This window comes from Diadema setosum, chromosome 20 (genome assembly GCF_964275005.1).
Source record: "Diadema setosum chromosome 20, eeDiaSeto1, whole genome shotgun sequence".
NCBI lineage: Eukaryota > Metazoa > Echinodermata > Echinoidea > Diadematoida > Diadematidae > Diadema > Diadema setosum.
This window is the reverse complement of record NC_092704.1, coordinates 3,257,085-3,276,084: the sequence shown is the minus strand read 5'-3', so window position 1 is coordinate 3,276,084 and position 19,000 is coordinate 3,257,085. Positions and strand designations below refer to the sequence as shown.

At 37.2% G+C, this 19,000-nt stretch overlaps 1 protein-coding gene across 1 annotated transcript in view; it reads left to right on the top strand.

The window, feature by feature from the left end:
• LOC140243923 (uncharacterized) overlaps nucleotides 1–13,257 on the top strand; it is a 76,422-nt gene extending 63,165 nt beyond the window's left edge. The window contains exons 18-26 of the mRNA XM_072323594.1: nucleotides 279–484; nucleotides 925–1,126; nucleotides 2,098–2,185; nucleotides 3,212–3,295; nucleotides 4,059–4,204; nucleotides 9,347–9,429; nucleotides 10,040–10,122; nucleotides 10,868–10,959; nucleotides 11,671–13,257. Of these exons, the coding sequence (XP_072179695.1) occupies nucleotides 279–484; nucleotides 925–1,126; nucleotides 2,098–2,185; nucleotides 3,212–3,295; nucleotides 4,059–4,204; nucleotides 9,347–9,429; nucleotides 10,040–10,122; nucleotides 10,868–10,959; nucleotides 11,671–11,912 (1,226 nt within the window). The 3' untranslated portion in view covers nucleotides 11,913–13,257. The remainder of the gene's footprint in view (nucleotides 1–278; nucleotides 485–924; nucleotides 1,127–2,097; nucleotides 2,186–3,211; nucleotides 3,296–4,058; nucleotides 4,205–9,346; nucleotides 9,430–10,039; nucleotides 10,123–10,867; nucleotides 10,960–11,670) is intronic.
• The last annotated feature ends 5,743 nt before the right edge of the window (nucleotides 13,258–19,000 follow it).

Sequence of the window (19,000 nt, the reverse complement as noted above, 5' to 3'; positions counted from 1 at the left end):
TATTTTGCAGAAAAAACTGCTAATATCTCAATTTCGTTTTGTTTTAAGCTGCCAAATTTTGACGGTAGGTAGAGAAGAAATTACTCTCCCACGTAAGACAAACTTTAAAGATTTGAGTTGGTCAACCCAAATGACTATTTTTGGTGTACAATGTATTACAGGGATGATCCTAATCTGCGACTTTTTGTTTGTTTTGAGCCAAGCTGTCACATTTAACCTTTGACATTCCATCTGTGGCTGTGACAACTGTGTTTGTATGTCTGTTCATATCTTATTAGCGTACAATGGCCATGCCGAATGCCTGCGCATCTTGCTGGAAAACGCCGAACAGGAAGGGGCAGTAGATGTAGTGGATGACCAGGGGAGGACACCCCTGATGGTTGCCGTTAGCAACGGGCACATCGATGCAACGCTCCTCCTGCTTGACCACCGTGCTAGTCCAACCATCCAGGACGTCAACAAGAGAACCGCTCTGCACCGAGCGGTAAGATTTAATCTCACTGTCTTGTCCAGTTTGATCAAATGCTTCTCTTGTAACTTTCAGAAACATTAATCACAGATTACTTTGAATCAAATAGGAATATTTTCAGTTGATAAAGTTACAAACTATCAATGATTCAGGGCTAGACTCGAGCATAATGTTTCTGAACAAGTTGGGTTCTGAAAAAAGAAAAGTGATTAATCAATTTTGTCTATAAGATTCATCCTGTGATAAGTAAGAAACAAATAGGATGATGAATGGTGTAATCTATTGCTTGCTCTGTATGAATTTTCTCCCTTAATTTGAAACGTAGACCCAAGATGCCTGATATTCTACCATTCACATGGTGTGATAGACAAAAGATATAATATACATGTATTGTGGTAAAGGTGAAGTAAGAAATATCTTAACGGGTGTTGTTTTTCTTGTTCTCCAACCCCAAGGCGGCCAATGGCCACGAAGAGTGCTGCGATGCCCTTCTAGGAGTCTGCAACACCAGCATGAGGGACGTCAACGGGCGGACAGCTCTCCACATGGCTGCTGCGTGTGGCCACGAAGGTATCCTTAGCTCCTTGCTGCAGATAGAGCCCACCCAGCACTTAGACAACAGAGGTTACACACCCCTCCACTGGGCCTGCTACAATGGTAAGGGGCTCCTCTGGTACAACCTGTTCTTGGTTTTGCCTACAGAGGGAGACACAACTCTACATTTCCTAAGTTTTCAGAAGGTTTCATGCCTGTGTAGACTGGAATGAACTGTCTCGATTTCCCATCACTTGGTCATCATACCAAGGATATTGCAAGAAATGGGGTGGGGTATTTGATGACAAATGACAAAAAGAAGCTAGATTAAGAATTATTTGCTAATGTTGATGATGGTGAAATTCTCCACAAAATGCTCATTTGCTTGTGGAGGCACTTTTATAGAGTATTAGGAATGATTGTTATTTTTGGTATATGTTCACTAAGCACACAAATTTTGAGTGATTAAATCGTAGTTTTCTTTGATAACCTATGACTTTGCAAATTAAGGACTGCAGTGAAACATGATGGTTTATTTGCCCGTGAAACACAAAAGATATTGAGTCCTTCTTTTATGTCAGAGAATCATTTGAAATTTAGATTTCAGCATTTGCCTCTATGTATTATTTGTATGTGTGCTGACATCAAGTTCAGCATTGATATTTGGAGCCATAAAACATTGAAATACATATTTTTTTATCTTGTGTTATTAAAGGATCAGTTTGATATGAAATTATGTGTAGCTAATAAATAGTTCATATATTTTGCAACGAGAGAGGGAAACTCAGCCCTTTATGTGCTCCTACATTGTAACTGTGGTCATAGTACAATGTTTTTTGTGCAGTGTTTCAACAACTTCATGAAATATTTCAATACTGTAGGGGAAAGTCTGAAACCTTTAGCCACAAGAGGTAGTTGGACTCATTACACGCACACTCACACACACAAATAAGTTGTAGATGCAGTAAATTCATCTTATATTTGTTTTTGTATTTATTACCAGTAATCAATGAGACTACAAGTGGTACAAATATGTAAGTGATGGAGTGTACAATCTTGTCTGAAGTGTGGTTTTGTTCTTGTTCTGTTTTCAGGTCATGACAACTGTGTAGAACTCCTCCTGGAGCAAGATCCCAATATGTTCTTTGAAGGGAACACCTTCTCTCCTCTTCACTGTGCTGTGTGAGTAGTTTGTATACTTTCAACAAATATGCAAATATACTTCCTGAAGTCTGTACTTTGGGTTCATCCATACACACATTGACTGTTTCTTGCAACCAAGTTGTTAGATTAAGTACACCAGACAAAAGGCTAGCTTTTTTGCTCAACTGGTTATTATTATCAATTGATACCAGAGATGTGACTATTTGATTCTGTAGTTGATAATATATGAACCAGTCAGGTAATGATGTTTGTGTCATAGTGCTGAACAGGAGCATAGAAATTTTGATGCACAGCACTTGAATATGATCGAGAGGAAACAGGAGCATAGAAATTTTGATGCACAGCACTTGAATATGATCGAGAGGAAAAGAGGAAAAAATAAGTTACTGCTGGTTTCCTTTAACCCATTGAATCTTGTATTTCTGTTAGACTCAGTGTACTCAATAATGACTTGAGGTGCACTCATTATTGTGTCAGAATGAGAATAGCACCAGAAAATGTGTAATCTTTCCATTGTTTATGTTCAATACATACAAGGCTCCTTACTTATAAGGCTCCTTGATGATTGAGATGTAATACAGTACTTCATAGAGTTCCTGCTGTTACGCCATGATAACTCTACCCCATATATAGGTCTGAATTCACTGAGTTCAACAATATTTGGAGAATGTATCAGTGAAGTTTTAGTGAAATATGATAATCTATTCAAAAGTTATAATTTTTAAAGTTTCTGTGCCACCATCGATGTATAAGTAGATACAAAAGTTTGTGATGTCATAGTAGGACAAAGATGTAAGGAAAGACTAAAGAGAATTAAAGGGATAGTTTCATTTTTTATGGAAAGTGCATATTCCTTTGACGTCTTACTGACTAAAGTCAAGGGAAATATTCTCCTTGCGTTCTGAAAGACCCGAGTCAGAGCTCTTTCGATATACTAGAAAAATGAAAATATGTTGATATTTTGTAATATTTTCTTTATTATACCATAGAATGTTTTTCGTTATATGAATATATTGGGTTGCTCATTTTGTTTTGTTGCTGCAGATTACGAGACAACGAGGTGTGTGCTGAGATGCTCATAGATGCCTTGGCTGATGAGCTGGTCAATATACAAGATGCTCGGGGAAGGTAAAAATATGTAACATTTCTTGAAACATCACTTTTAACATCAAAACATCCAGTGTTTCCTAAAAGGGAAATTCCATCCTGGGCCCCGTTTTATCAAAAGATAAAATCGATTTTAAATTTCCTTACCACACAGGCTGCCATAGACTTACAGTTGAAATCAACTATATAATCAATTTGAACTCTTCATAAAACAGGGCCCTGGTATTAGGTTGCTTTGTATGAAAACAGAAAAATGAGACAAGAAGATGAGTGACAGTGTACACAGATCAGTATATGTGGTCATTGTATTGTGGGACAGTGTAACAGATCATATCATGGGTGCAATTTGAATGAAAGTCAGACTGGTAGACATGGAAATGCTCAGCTCAATTATAGCTTGGTATGTGAAGTCATATCCAGAGCTGGCAGTTAGTCTGACGTGACAATATTAGCTATGTGTATGTGTATTTGTTATTGTTTTTTCCCCAGCAAAACTCAGAAAAACTTTTTTTAATGAAGAAAAGAAAAAAAGCAAAAACAATGTAAATCATTACTTTTGATTTATCATGCATAGTATGTACATATTGTATTTCCCTTTTGGGACCTAGAGGAGGTGTTTGCCTTCAAAGTATGTGATTGTACTTTGCGTCAGTACGTTTGTTGATCTGCAGCCCTACATAGTACCAGGTATGTTGCGCAATGTGCTAACTCTCAGTCACGGATTAACATTCATGAAGCTCTTAATATGTCCGCATGTTTGTCTGTTTTACTCTGCTGGTTTTAGGACACCACTCCATGTGAGCGCCCTCAACGACCAGGTTGAGTGCATGCAGCTGTTACTGAAACACGGAGGACAGCCAAACATCCCGGACAAGAACGGCAAGACGTGCATCATGATAGCGGCGGAAAGCGGTTCGGCGGGAACAATCGGTGAGATTCAGTGGACGTTTTTCCCTCTCACTTTTGAACGGGATGCAGTTTGGGCAATTTGTCCCAAAATCTTAGTAACATTTATTGCATAGTCTGACTTTTTTTTTTTAATGCAACCATTTAAAAAAAAGAAAAAGTGTTAAAGACATACCACCTAACAGCACAAGTCATACATTCCCCCCCCCCCCCCGGGCCTAAAAGGCCCCCCCCCCCCCTCGACATTTCAGGCGATTACTCTGCAACACGCAATGCTCTCGCCGCGATGCTCTATGACTTTTTTCTTTCGAGTTTCCTGCACATTTTGACACCAAATTTGTGACGCCCGGGGGTACGGTTCTGAAGTTACATAACTTTTTGTACATGCACGTGAGGCCAAAAATGGCTCAAAAATGTGATTTTGTGTACAAAGTCAATGCAAATTGAGTTTTTTCACATGGTTCATATAAATATGCTTATTTTTACTCTCAATGGCTAAAATTAATTTGTTTTAGGAGTATTATGCTTCAAAAAGTGTCTGCCACAAATTTTGTTTAAAAAATCAACAAAAACAAAAGGTCGAAAAAACAAAGAAATACATAAGAAATTCATAAAACAATAAAATAGATAAGAAATTAATTTTGATACTGAATTTTTTTTCGAATGCATTTGCTAAGAATGCCACAAAGAATAATTAGACCAAAAATGAGCACTTTTGGAGCTTTATTTACTGATTTAGATCAAAGAGTCTGATTTCTCACATAAATTAGCATAATTGATCAAAATAAAATAAAAGAAGGCTATTTTGGAAAATTTAAATATACGATCTTGTAGATTACATCGCACACTACCATTGTGCAAATTTCCGCGGTGATTGCGCGATCCACGGCCGAGATCTTAAGGGGGCCGTTTAGGGCCCCCCCCCCCCCCCCAGTCTTTCGAGCTACCAAAATAGCCCAGTCTTTTTAGGGTTAATATGTCTCCATCCTTTTTTGTAAAATGCCTTCCCAACAATCCCCCACCCCCAAGGAAAAGAAGAAGAAAAAGAAATAGATAAATAGATGAATAAAGAAAGAAATGGAGTGTTGTGATAGTGGCAGAATATGGGTTATTACATAACTGTGCTTGCTTTTATTTCATCACATAACTACGCTTGCTTTGATTTCATTCCTATTTGAAAAATATTTTCAAACATTTCATAAATGAGGTAACAGGTTTCATTTTGCCACATATATGGTGGGGTTCCTAACACCTATGGGAAATTATTCAGTACCTCCTACCTTATGATGATTTGGCATCATTTTTTTTCCATTCACTTAATCATCATTTTCCAAGCAGTTTTTGTTTCTCAACATAGTTATGATACTATTTCATTTAAAAAGCAGTATTCCATGCAGTGTTTAGGTTAACTTTAATCATCTGAAGAAAATCAGGCGAGTTTGACAGTAGACTTTTTATTTTAGTATGTGGTTGTGTAAGCGAAGGATATAACTGATTTGCGAAAATGGGAGGAATGATGGAATTTCATAACTTTATTTTGGGTTGGACTTTGATTTAAAGAAAACAGAAAAAACTTTATATTTCCTGTATGCCTGAGTGTACTTTTATTCATGGTGTGTCATTGCACTTTCAAGCCATACAGGCAAATCCAGTTGTAATGAAGTCCTCGGTACAGGCAGTTTTCTTCTGTTGTATTGAAATGTTGTTATAGCAGAACAAATAAAGAATGTACAGTGTAAAGATTATATAGATGATAATTTGAGGACCTGAATCTTTACTTCGTGATATCGAAATTTCAGTAAAAAGCCAAACATATTATAAAGTACATGTAAAGATACATAGATGATAATTTAGGACCTGAATTTTTACTCCATTATATCAAAATTTCTTAGTAGCCAAACAGATAAAGTATGTAAAGATATATGAATAACAATTATGGGACCTAAATTCTTCTTTATATGAAACTGTCATGATAGCTGAAGAAATAGACTGTGTAAATATATAAGGATGCTAATTTTGGGACGTGAACTTATACTCATTGTAACAAAATTTTGTTATAACCGTGTTCGTTACAACGGGAGTGCACTGTATGAGATTTGGATACGGCACCACTAACCCACACGTTTGCACCATTTGGTTAGAATTACTATGCTGTCCTGAGGAGGATTGTGTTGATTTTCCCACTGGTAAGAGGACATAAAGCCCCACCCTCAGACACTGTGGTCTCACTTTGTGTCCTGGGTGCTTGGGAGAACTGCTGGAATGATTTGACTCTTAAAAAAAAGGACTCGTAGACAAAAACAAAAGCAGAAACAGATCATAGAGACATGATTACACCCATAAGATCTGATATGTATGTAGTGGTTTGGTGTATACAGGTTTTTGCTAGACATGGTGTAATTATTAAGAGTAGCAGCTGATCAGAGTGAATTTGACCAAAGTGAGTCAAGACCCAGTGCAATGGAGAAAAAATGGTTCTGTAAATTGTGTGTCCTTTTGAGAAAATGGAATTTGGACTCTTGATGAAGGCTACACTGAACAAATTAGTGAGATCAATGAGACACGGATTTCTCACTTTCTTCATCCATGAAATGTAATGATCTAAGATTTTTATCCTCTTCAGCTCCAATGCCATTTCAAATAAATGAAATTGTACTGCCGATGAAAAGGCCAGAGTACTTTTTTATCTGTATCTGACGTTTAAGTCTTCATGTTCAAGCAACTATGACAAGTTTTCACTTGATTTTGGATGAATTTGAGATTTGTGTTTCTCTACAACCAGCATCTCCAACCCAGGGTGCAAACCAGGGGCCACAGTCTGTGAACTTTGTTTTTATGGTTCTACATTAAAGTCAGTGTGGATTGTGGAACTGTGTGTGTGTAGATTTTGTTCCTCTTATTTTGATCACATTTACTCTCATGCTAACCAAATATAATTTATTGTCTGTAGATGTCATTTAAGTTCCAAGCGGCTCTTTAAAACTCCTCACACTATGAACAAACTTTATTTACTTTAAACAGCTTTAACTTTGCTTTGCTGACCTTATGCAGTATGGACGTGAGACAAACAAGGAATGAAAGAAATGCTACTAACTATAGATATTTGTATTGATATTATCTCTATATGCGAAATTTCGATACTCAATGGTATTGTAGGATTTGCCAATGGTTATCTTTAAGTAACTTTGATCTCAATATAGAAGTTGTTAACAAGTATGTGAATCCAATATTAGTCTCTTCTTTGATAAATCAACAATTTTTTTTTTTTTGATCAAAGCAATGGTCCTCTCAGCTGGTACAGCAATCTTTGGAGCTTGCACATTTCAACACTGCACAATTCTTTTCCAAATAACATGGTAGCACTGCACAATTCTTTCTCTAAAGCACAAATCTTAGCACTGCACAATTGAAGGGGTCAGTGCAATATAGTGCTAACCCACACAATAGTCATTTTGAGATAATCGCTGTTGAATGTTAGGAAAATCCATACATTGTACATTAATAAAACATGAATGCATGCATTTTTACCATCTTATTGGTTGAATTCAAATATGATATTTTCACAGAGGTTAGAGTGAAGGATAAGGATTATGAAAATGCATGTATCTCAATTTTGACAAAAGTGTGGGTTAGCACTATATTGCACCGAACCCTTCAATTGTTCGTTGAAGCACATCAGTATGGTCCATTCTATTGTACACTGTGACAATTTTTTTTTTTTTTTTTTTGAATTTGCTTTCTCTCATTTTAGTTACATGCCTCTATTTTCATTTTCTATGAAACCATATATTTCTTTTTGACTGCTGGGTGGGCATAATCATAAACAAAGCTTGCATGAACGTTACTAGCAAATCACATTCACTTCACAGAAGGTCTCATTGGAAAAGATGATCATCGCAAACTCTTGATAAATATGATATGAAGCCTCATCACAAAGCTTTGTTTTTTGTTAAATGCTCCTCATTTTAAATGGCAGCCTCTCCATTGACTGAATTGTCTGCTCTGAATAAGAAAACATGAACTTCAAAGAATCAACAGAACTTTCCTCTACACATGTGCATTCTTGTTTTCTTTCTTAATTATGTATTATATGTGTATATTATTTCATTATTTTTTTTCTTATAGTCACTTGATTTATTTCTACATGTACTTTATATTGAATTTCCAAGTAGCTTTTCTATGCTTTTCCATGTATGCAATTTGTGTCACTATGAGATCACTGATTTATTGAAATGTAGGCGGTTTTTCTGCAATTCAAGTCACAGTTCTGTATTCTTATTTGCATTGCATATTATCAATTCCAATGGAGTCTGGGGAGGATTTGCCATATTTTGGGGTCTTGCTTGGCAGGAAAGCACTTGGCAGTGACTCTAGAACAGTGACTAGAATATCTTTCAAGTTTATTAGTCAGTAGTGTATAAACAGGGTAAAGTTTAACTGCCAAAATGAAAATATTAAGATGCATAGTATGTCAGTACTGTATGAATAACTTTTATTTGCTGTCTATGTATGCATATATGGGCATCTATATTATTGATGTGATTGTTTTATTCCTCCAACATATATATTCATGTGTGTATGTATGTTTATTTTGTGTATTATACATAAATTTATGATTTTATTGGGTCTTCTAATCACTGCGATAATTGTAAAACTAGAGTGACAGTTGTAATGAGAATTGCAGAACTACTGACTGGCAGATTTTGTCAATTTTTATGTTTATAATAAACTCAATTTACAGCAAAATGAAAAGGGTGGTGTTTGTCATCAAAGCATTGGTCATATCTTCTGGAAAGGAAATGCGAAATGGGATGAAAAGGAGCACTTCACCCTCAATTTGTTCAGGTCAAATTACTCAATTGGAGTTGATTGTTGTGTGATAAAATTTTGCATTTTCCTTTGGGCAAGGTAATGCTGCAACATAAACAGTTGTGTGTGCAGTCCTTTTTTTTTAGAAATAATCTGTAATTTGTGTACAATTAGTGCCATATATGGATATCAGAGATGGACTGATCTCAAGCATCTGTACCATGATAACAAGCAAAGTACATCCTCAGGAGTAAAAATGAGTTTGATTTCTTAATGTGTCATTTGTATATTTTTTTTTTTTAATGTTTGCCATAATTTATGTTGACACTGTTATACTGCCCTCGTGTGTTCTGACAGAGCTGTTGGTGACGGGAGCGATAGCAGACATCACCTTGTCAGATGAAGCTGGGAACACGGCTCTTCACTTGGCCTGCCAACAGGTAGGTTGGATGATACTGTCACAAAAAACAACTATCATGAAAAAAGTGAAAAAGTTTCAGTCCCAGTTCGTCCTGTTTTCATAATGTAGGTTTCATCTCCAAACTAGTTTCTCACCTTTCATGATGTAGCTGTTGCAAAGAGGAAGTTCTATAAACAGGCTGATTGTATAGTGATGAAAAAGTAAAGTCTTATTGTCGGTTGGTCACATGATGTCGGAAACACAAAATGATGCTTTGAAAGTCTGGAGGATGATGATTCCTGTCATTGTACTTACGCAGAAGTTTCCATGTGGGGCTATGTAATTGTATGAACTGTTTGATGTTTTTATGAGTTGCGTACAGAAACTTCTATCTTCTTTATGTTATTTTTCCTTCAGCTTATTTACACTTTTCAGCACTCATCTGTTTCATAATGATACATAAAATAAATAAATCATTTAGCCTGAAATCAAAGAGACAATGTTGGTTTTTGTCTTTTCCTGTGTAAGAGTGTGTGTATTTATGTTTTCTGTACCTGGCCACTTTCTTACAATATTCCAATGTGCATGCAATGTGTGATTTCTTGTACTATTATCTGTCTTGTTCTTTTGTTGTATGTTCACCTGGACAGAAACACGAAGGCTGTGCCCTGATGGTCTTGGAGAAGATTGAAGACGTCCGAGTACTGGACACACCAAATGCCAAAGGAGAGACGTGAGTTGACCCTCATTATTGTTACAGTGTAGTCCTGACTGACCATCTCTTGGTGCACTTAGAGTCAACTTTAATATCCAGACAGTTTCTTCTCATGAAAAGCAAGGTTTTCTTTATAGGGTCATACATTCTTTTTACAAATGTCACAAAATTTTGCATGGTTGAAAAATAATGTCTGCCAACATCATACATGAAATGATTCAGTAATATTCCTCAGTGTTTAGTAAAGAGAATGAAAGAAAAAACTAATCCCTTGACACTCGATAATTATAATAATATTTTAAGTTTGCAAAGCGCATGATGATGATCATTATTATTTTCTATGCGCTTGACACATATGCTCCCCTTTTGAAGTGAGAATGGCAGCTAGAACATTTTAGAGTCTGAATAGATTCACTGGAAATCCATAGTATAGATATTTATTCCTCTTTCATCATAGAGAAGTCTCCACCTCTACAACATACCACCTTTTGAAAAGAATCTAATTTTCAGGGTCGCAAAAGGGACACCCTAACTTTAGCTGAAAAAATGAACAAAATTTACCAAACCACAAAATATTCAAGCGCATTGTACCAAACAGAATAATCTTGGACTATCAGGTGTATTGATGGTATGTTATTTTAATGCAATATAGATATTATATTAAGATTAAGATTCAACAGTATGATCCCAGGATGAATGTGAAGTATGTCTTTATATATCTTGCATTGAAAGTGGTGGTCCTTCTTTTCTGTCCTTTTTCCAGATCTCTGCACGTGGCAGCATCTCGGGGTCTAGTGACAGTGGTCCAAGACCTCATAGCGAGGGGAGCTAGTCTTCTTGCCGTAGATAATAAAGGTGAGGCCTCTGTCCATGCTGATTAACAATTCCAGTGGCAGTCCTTGCAGTTTCTTGTGGTAGAACTTTGTAAGACCTGGATCATTTCCACAGCTGAAATATCCATCAGCCTGCCAGAGATGTCAATGGCTTTCTGCAGTTTGTCTGTTTGTTTGTGTGTGTTTGTTTTTTCATTTTTTATTTGTGTTTGTGTGTGTATGTGTGGACGAGCAAGAGTTACATTGTTGGGGTTCCATCTTATGTTTCGCTTTATTAAGTCAGGCACTGTGGGGGTAAAAATGACATTGTGGGAGTATTTGTGTACGGGAGAAAATAACGGGGTTCTCCCACAAGTACCTATTGTTAGTTCGCGCATTTGTGTGTGTACGCGTGTGTGTGTGTGTGCATGCTGGGATTTTTCTTTTTGAGTGATGTTATCTGCAAGTGCATTCTATGAACTAATTGGCTGATTATTAATATTTTGAGTGATCATTAGTGGTGAAATCTTTCTGAGTGTGGATCTGTGACGCTGAACAGTAATCAAGCTACATCACTACTGAACAGAATTGACAAGAAGTAACTTTATTCATAGAGCGCCATGTGCATGATCTCTCCTCTTCCAGAAACTTTATTATCCATGTAGATTTCCTCAGATCAATTCATGAATACAGAAATTTGCATATATGCATATTCATAACACCCACCCCCCCCCCCCCATTTCTCTTTGAACAGGGTACACACCTGCCTTGAGCTGCGCCTCTTCCGACAAAGTGGCCGACTGTCTGGCCCTCATCCTGGCCCACATGATGCCCTTCTCGCCTAGCAACAACACCACTGCCAACTCCTCCCGCATCGCCCTGGCCCTCTCGGGGGAGCTCGGCCGCACCCGCCCCTCCACCAGTCTGGATTTCAACGACGGCAACCGGAGTCGGACGGAAAGCAACGCAGACACGTCCGACTCGGAGACCTATTGACATTTGAGCTGAGGGGGATAGCAGCCATTTTTAAACTTTTTTTCAAGTTTTTATTCATTTTTTGAATATTTTTTATTTTTTGGTTATCCCCACCTCACTGTCTTTACTTAGTTAATTTTTCACTTGTGATTTTGTTTGTAATTTGCTGTTTCTTTGCAAATACAGGTGGTGGTGTGTAGTTTAGTTTGTATACCCTCCACCTTTTCACTCTCTCCGATGCTGGCATACACCAAATAATTCTTGTGCTTTTCCTCAGGAGCCGTATAGGTTAACAGTTTGTCTAGCACTTGTGTGTTTCTTTAGGAGGAAATTTGTCAGATGCGTGAACATGCATATTTTCGTTGCACCTGTGTGTGTCTAATTTGAGATTAAACTGTCTCCTTCTGTTACAGTAGAAATAAAAGTGGCCCTTCCGTGATCTTTGAATCTAACAAAGAGTCTAGTCTCTTTTAAGGCTGATTTAGTTTGAGTTTCATGATAGGAAGATGGGCTGACAAAAAAAAAAAAAATAGACACAAAAATTGCCATGGAGATATACATGTATTGGGCTTGATGTATCATTAAGGTTGCAGTTATGTACATTGCAATGAGTGTTTCTTCGTAGCTCCTCACAATCCTAAAATATTTTCCAAAAGAATCATACTTCCCTGAGTATTTGATAAGCATCAGAACGAAACAAAGGAAAAAAACAGGTGTGCATGTGCTGCCTTTTGTCTTGGGCTCAACACCTACCTTGAGGGTGGGCCAAATGGTAGCCTGCTCTCATGTGACTGTATGTACATGTGCCATAAAGCAGTGCATATGTTGTCAAGCTATGAAAAAATGCCTGTTCCTACTCTACATTCCCCAAAATCCCCCCCCCCCCATGAATGTGCAAATTAAGGGTTTTCTTGAATTGAAGCTGTGGAGCACTCCCCTGTATTCCAGAAAAGATATGTCATCGTTTTCAGTGTAATCATTTATTGCAAGAAATATTAAAGAATAGTTACAGTTTCTTTCCGCATTTGGTTGAAAAAGAGTTACTGTGTAAGTTCAAACAGAGGAAGGTTTTGACCATTGTGTGCAAACAGCGCCCCTAGCAGTCCACTGGCTTCATTATTTCTTCCTATTAGTGCTTGAATTTGTCTTCAGATTGTCCCATGGTCAACCTTACTGGACACATTGTGTCAAGTCTGTGTGGGTGTGTGATGTCCCAAGTATCACAGAATCATGAGTAGTAGTAATGATTCAAGTTTTGGCTGATGTCATACATTGTAGAAGGGAAGGAGAACGAAACGAAGGACTGCCTCCATTCATTCATACGTCACTCCATCTCGATGTGTATGCATGCTTTGTATCCCTTTCTGTGCTAGGGACTTTGTGTAGTTTGTAAAATACTGTGGGTCTCTGTTCCAATCAGCACTCAGAGCATCAGAATGTGGGTTGATTCATACAAGAAGAACTGCCTCATCTGCAATAAGACGTTCTAGGCATGTCAGAACTAAGAATGACTCGATTGCAAGAACTTTCTGGCAATGACGATGGTTCCGCACTAATCCTTCGACTAGTGGCCAGGGGCAAGTGAAATCTGAATTCACGCTGTGATGCGAGAGCTTACCCAGGGCTCCACACTAACTTTTATTTTTGGTGGCCCAAAGGCAAACATCCTACCTTTTTTGGTGGCCCGATCAGGCTACCACATTCTTAATTTCTGAAATTTTGGTGGCCCGACATGCGTTTTTGGTGGCCCCGGGCCACCGGGCCACCGTTAGTGTCGAGCCCTGGCTTACCTCATGGTCTACTTCACTCTTTGATTGTGCAGGCGAGTTAATTTCTCGTTGAAGGAATTGCTTCTACCCAAACACTGGGCACTCACTGCTTCTCGTTATTGGATGTTTTGAATATCGGCAGGCTAATAGCTAAAAGTTTAACCAGTAAAAAAGAACAGCCAACATTCCATTGTATATATCACATTCCTAGCTCGTAGCAGAATGGCACCACCAATGCAAGCTGGGAAGTTTGCCAACATCACGTGTACCTCCAGAGGACTTTTTTTGTCTTGTCTTGTCTTTTTAAAGATTTATTTGGCTTTATGCATTCCTGTTTTCTGCTTATAGTTAGGTAGTAGGATGAAATTTGGTAAGTTAGGAAAGGGAAAAAAAGATGAAGAAACTTCTTTTTTAAAAAAAAAGAAGAGGAGAGGTAAGAAGAAAGAAAAAAGGAAAGGCATAAAAAGGTGTTTTTTCAGGGAATATTTTGCTGTACACACAGTAATTTTTGTGTGTCTTGGGTCATTTGGAGTTGTGAGCTAAGGTTGTGAGGGAGATGCCATTGTTTTGATAACAAAAGAGAAAACCATATATTTTAAAGAATTGATTGGTATGTATGAAAATATTCTTGCATTCTTAATTGGTATACGTGTTGAATGTCATATTTATCCCATAGCAGTTACCAAGAGGACGGGCAAACTCAGAAATGTTTTACTCCGAGGTTCCTTTCCCGTATTTCACTTCAAATCTTCACCTACAAGAGTGTGTAGTCCGTCTTCCACAGTAAATGGTGATAAAAGTTGCTATTGTTTTTTGTCTTGCTTTTTAGGGGAGGTTTTTGGTGTAGCTTTGTCCGTATGGCGAATCTCAATTGAAAAAATGTCGGAATTTTTTATTTTCCCTTAGTGGATGAAAAATTAAATTGTTTATTATAGAATTCATTGATAGTTATTATTGGTATTATCATTCATTATAGAATTCAGTGATATCAGAAAAAGATATTTATAAATAGGAATTGTCATAGATCCCCAAGTTTTCCACCAGCAGAAAAGCATCTTTCACTTCTAAATATTGAATTGAATTAAAATTATATTGAATATTGCAAGTCATAAATTGATGATCATACAGGAGATAAAATGAGGAAAAATGAAGACCCCATTCACACTGGTAGTTTAAATCCAGTCTATGTTTTATCTAAATATTGATTTATGTAATCTCATATCATGTATGTCAACAGACATTTAATACCCAACACAACACTGTCAGGCGCTTGTGCAGGGTATGCTTATGTGTTGCTCATTTTAGTCCATAGACCAAACTTAAGCTGTGTATTTGATTTAAAGTACAGTAATGAATTCAGGCCTAAGGGTCTGCATGCATCAGACCGACTCTTTTCAAGGGTTGTACATTATTGTACGGCTGATCAGGGTTCAGGGATATGCAAGGTAAAGCGTTCAGAACCTTCTCACCTGTAATTCATTAACAGCTCTGCTGTCAGAATATTTGTGTGCTGATTTAATAATCATGTCAGTAGTTTTTGAAACACCTTGCTTTATGGTAAGAATGGGCATTACCATCCAATCAAATTTTGACGGTGATATGCAATACTTTAATACAGCACCAAAATCTCTTATTCTACATAAGCCTACAAAAAGATGTAAGACCTAGATGCTGCATTGTTAATAACCCTAGTTCCTGCACACAGGGGGCTTGCTTTGACGTTCTGCATTGAGCTCTGAAACATTTTGTTTATAATACGTGAAGATTACTGCACGTCATTAAATGCCCAGTGAGGCAGAGACGGAGATTGTTACCATGGCTACGCGATGAGGATTCTGGACACGAATGTGCGGAAAAGAATGTTGATGTTCTTACCAAGCCATTGTGTGAGTCACGAACACCTCCCAGTTTCACAAATACTAATTTGTAGAAAGCACACAGGGTCAGTAATTCCAGCGCTAACTTAGTTTCGTATCCAAGCAGATCTTTAGAGTTCAGATAAAGCATACCATATCAAAATCGCAAAAACTATTTTCCCAACATGTATCAAATCTCTGCCATCAGGTTGTGCCAAGCAGCATTACAGCAAGTGTTGATTCTGCCTTAATTTTAGATGGCATCGCTGAGGACCATTATAGTAATAATGCAAGATCACAGTTGATTGCCTAAAGTATGCACAAGCGATTGTGTGTTATACAAAGCAACAACACCAAATATGGAAGCTGAATCAACATTTTTTGTAGTGCAGTGGGATTCAAAATTCGTTGGGTGAGAATGAGAAGGGCGTTAAGTTGCCACTAAACCCATAGTTTTCAAGACAACTTAACGCCCTTCTCATTCTCAACAGACAAAATTTACAAGAATGAGGTAATACATAGATGAGGATATTTTCTGCATGTTTGATGTAGTGATGGTCTGCTGAACTTGAGATATTTGCTTTAGTACAAAACTGCCTTAGCACTATAATCCTCATAGGCCAGATGTCCCCTTGGGTGTGGTAATCAGGAATACAAACATTCCTCAAAAATGCTCTTTTAATCATTATGTTTATTATTTTGAGCCTTATGGCCATTCTTATTTCTTCATGAATAATCCTCATATGACAAGGGTCATATTTTACTGTGAATATCCTTTCCACACAAGTCATCACTTCACCTTTCGTAAACCCATCATAATATGTTCAATAGCTCCATAAAATTCTTCCAAATATTGTCTACCACACTTCAGTGTCATAAAGGTGTATGTGTGTCAACATTGTCTAGTTAGTTTGTTTGTTTGTTAGTCACTCTATTTTCTGGAGATAACTGTAGCCATGTGTGTTTAATGCTACACTTTTTTCACCTGTGTGTCAATATCAAAGGAACAAATCACTATTCCGAATGGGGTACGTGAATTCTTTGAAAATGTTCAGGGAACCTACCACGTTGCCAATTTGATGTCGTTTGTAATGTGGCAGTAATTTTATTCGCATAAAACCATGCCAACCGTTGCCATGTAGATACAGCTTGCAGCGACCTCAGAATGTATCCTCAAAGTTACCGCATGACTGATGTGTATTTCCAAGCCATCATTTCTGTGACGTTTATCGACTGCACATAATGGAACAAATGCAATTCTTTCAAGAGCATTTGCAAATCCAAATTAACATTCACAGAAGCGAGATACTGCTCTACATGTGATATTAATGGCGACATGCTTTTGTGGATTATGGTGTGAATGGTAAAATTGACAAAATACCTTTTGCAGCATATTTACCATTTTACCATCTTCTGCTATTTGACTTAATCTGACACATTATTTTTGGCTCTACATTGATATTTACATATTTCTAAATGAATTGATAAGGAATAGGTTGTATGCACAAGGAAGTCATTTGAAATATCTGACTTGCTCATGGCGTGCAATCATACGAAATTCAATATTGCTGCAAAAGACTTTGTAAAAAATAAAAATTTCATATCCCGTTATGTATTAACCAGCCTGCATTATCTAAAGTGAATTCATGCTCAAAACTTTGGTAGACATATTGTATGATTCAAAGATGCCAGGATTTTGTGTGTGGGTTAGTTTGTTGTTGTTGTTGTTGTTGCATGTTTGTTAATTTGTTGATTTTTTTTTTTGGGGGGGGCGGGGGGGAGGGCAGGGATTCTTATGATTTCAATGAAGTTGCTTTTTATAGAGGGATTCCTTCGAAGTTTGCTATGTTTTGAAGTGAACACACTCTGACTGATGTAAAGCAATACCAAACACCATGATACTGGCCAGCACTGAGCAGTATAGTTAATCAAAAAGCAAGTATAGCATTTTCGTACTTGAGGTATTACTCTAACATTTGCTTGAAGAAGAATGAATTAACAAATCTTTCTGTGGACACTTTTACTTCCTGTGACATGGGTTTATGATTGTTTGTCGTTTTCACCATTGGTTCTCTGTGGTAAATTCTTTTCCAAGTATAGGGGAACCTAATTATCTGTACAAGCTGTCTGGGACCACTGAAATTTCATTGTTTCAGGCATCTTGTTATATCAGGGATAAAAAGATAAGAATATCGAAAGGATTGCGACCTGCTAAATTACATCATTATAATACGTATCTTGCTTTCCAACCTACATTGTAGTTATAATGAGGCTCCACTGTATTTCTTGGTGGTAGCGCTTGTTGAGTGTTTAATCTTGAAGAGTTGTAAACTAAGCTTTGCTAATATGGTTGACAGATTTGCTCTATAGCGTGATTTAAATGTGATGGGTAAATCTGTTAAATTTAGGAAAAGGCAGCAGGGAATCTTTGCTGCTGAGATTTTGATATCATTTCTGCTGAGTTTCTCACACCTGAAATGGCGATGATTATTAAGACCTTCTGTGATGTGGGGGAATTTCTTTTCAGTCATGTGGCATATTATTTATGACTGAAAGCTCTGAAATCATTAATGGGAAGATGATGAAAGTGTCAATTGTATTTTCATTTGCAGATACTGCAAAAGTGGAAATTTTCATGCATTTTGCACAACCAGAAACTTAAAAGATAAAAAAATAAAAGCATGCAAGTATATTTGCTTGTTATATGTAAAACTAGATGTTTTGATTCCATTAAAAACGTGAAAATCATCTTACTCCGCCGAGCCTGAAAAATTGCTTGCACGAAAATTTCCATTTTTACAGTACACTATATTTGAAATCTCAAGAATTTGTGTTTTGAGTACGGAAGATTCCCTTTGCAGAACTTTATCAGTAATGCATCTGCCTGTTAGAGAACTATTTTTCATATCATATCAGTATTGATAGACAAAATTCTTTTGTAAACAGAGAGGCGGCTTTGTGGCATTCATTTTGTATTTTGTGATGCAGACTGTGGAACATCTTTTTATTTTAGCGCACCTCCCAGATAGCTGGGCCCCATTTCATAAAAGATGTAAGGATGTCAACTCTTGCTGGAATGACAACTTCCAATAGCAACAGCCAATCAGGAAGCTGCATTCTTGTTGTTACCATGACAATTGTCATTCCAGCAAGAGTTGTTATCATATCAGCTTTTTATGAAATGGGCCCCTGGGCTGTGTTTATTTATCTATGCAGGCTAGTAAAAATTTATATGAGTTGGTGCTTGGAGATTAATTTGTATATAACGGATATTACAACATTTCAGAATGTATTCATTGGGTTTACAGTAATGTAAATAAGACTGTGTTATTTGTGTGCATTTGAAAGGATTATGATATGTTGCAGGGCTCCTCTGTAGACAAGCTTGCATTACTTTTCGCTTCTGGTTTGGTGAGGGAGGGCGGGAATGGGACTATTTCTGGGGAATTTTTGAGTAAGATTTGTATGAAGAGAGAGACACTCG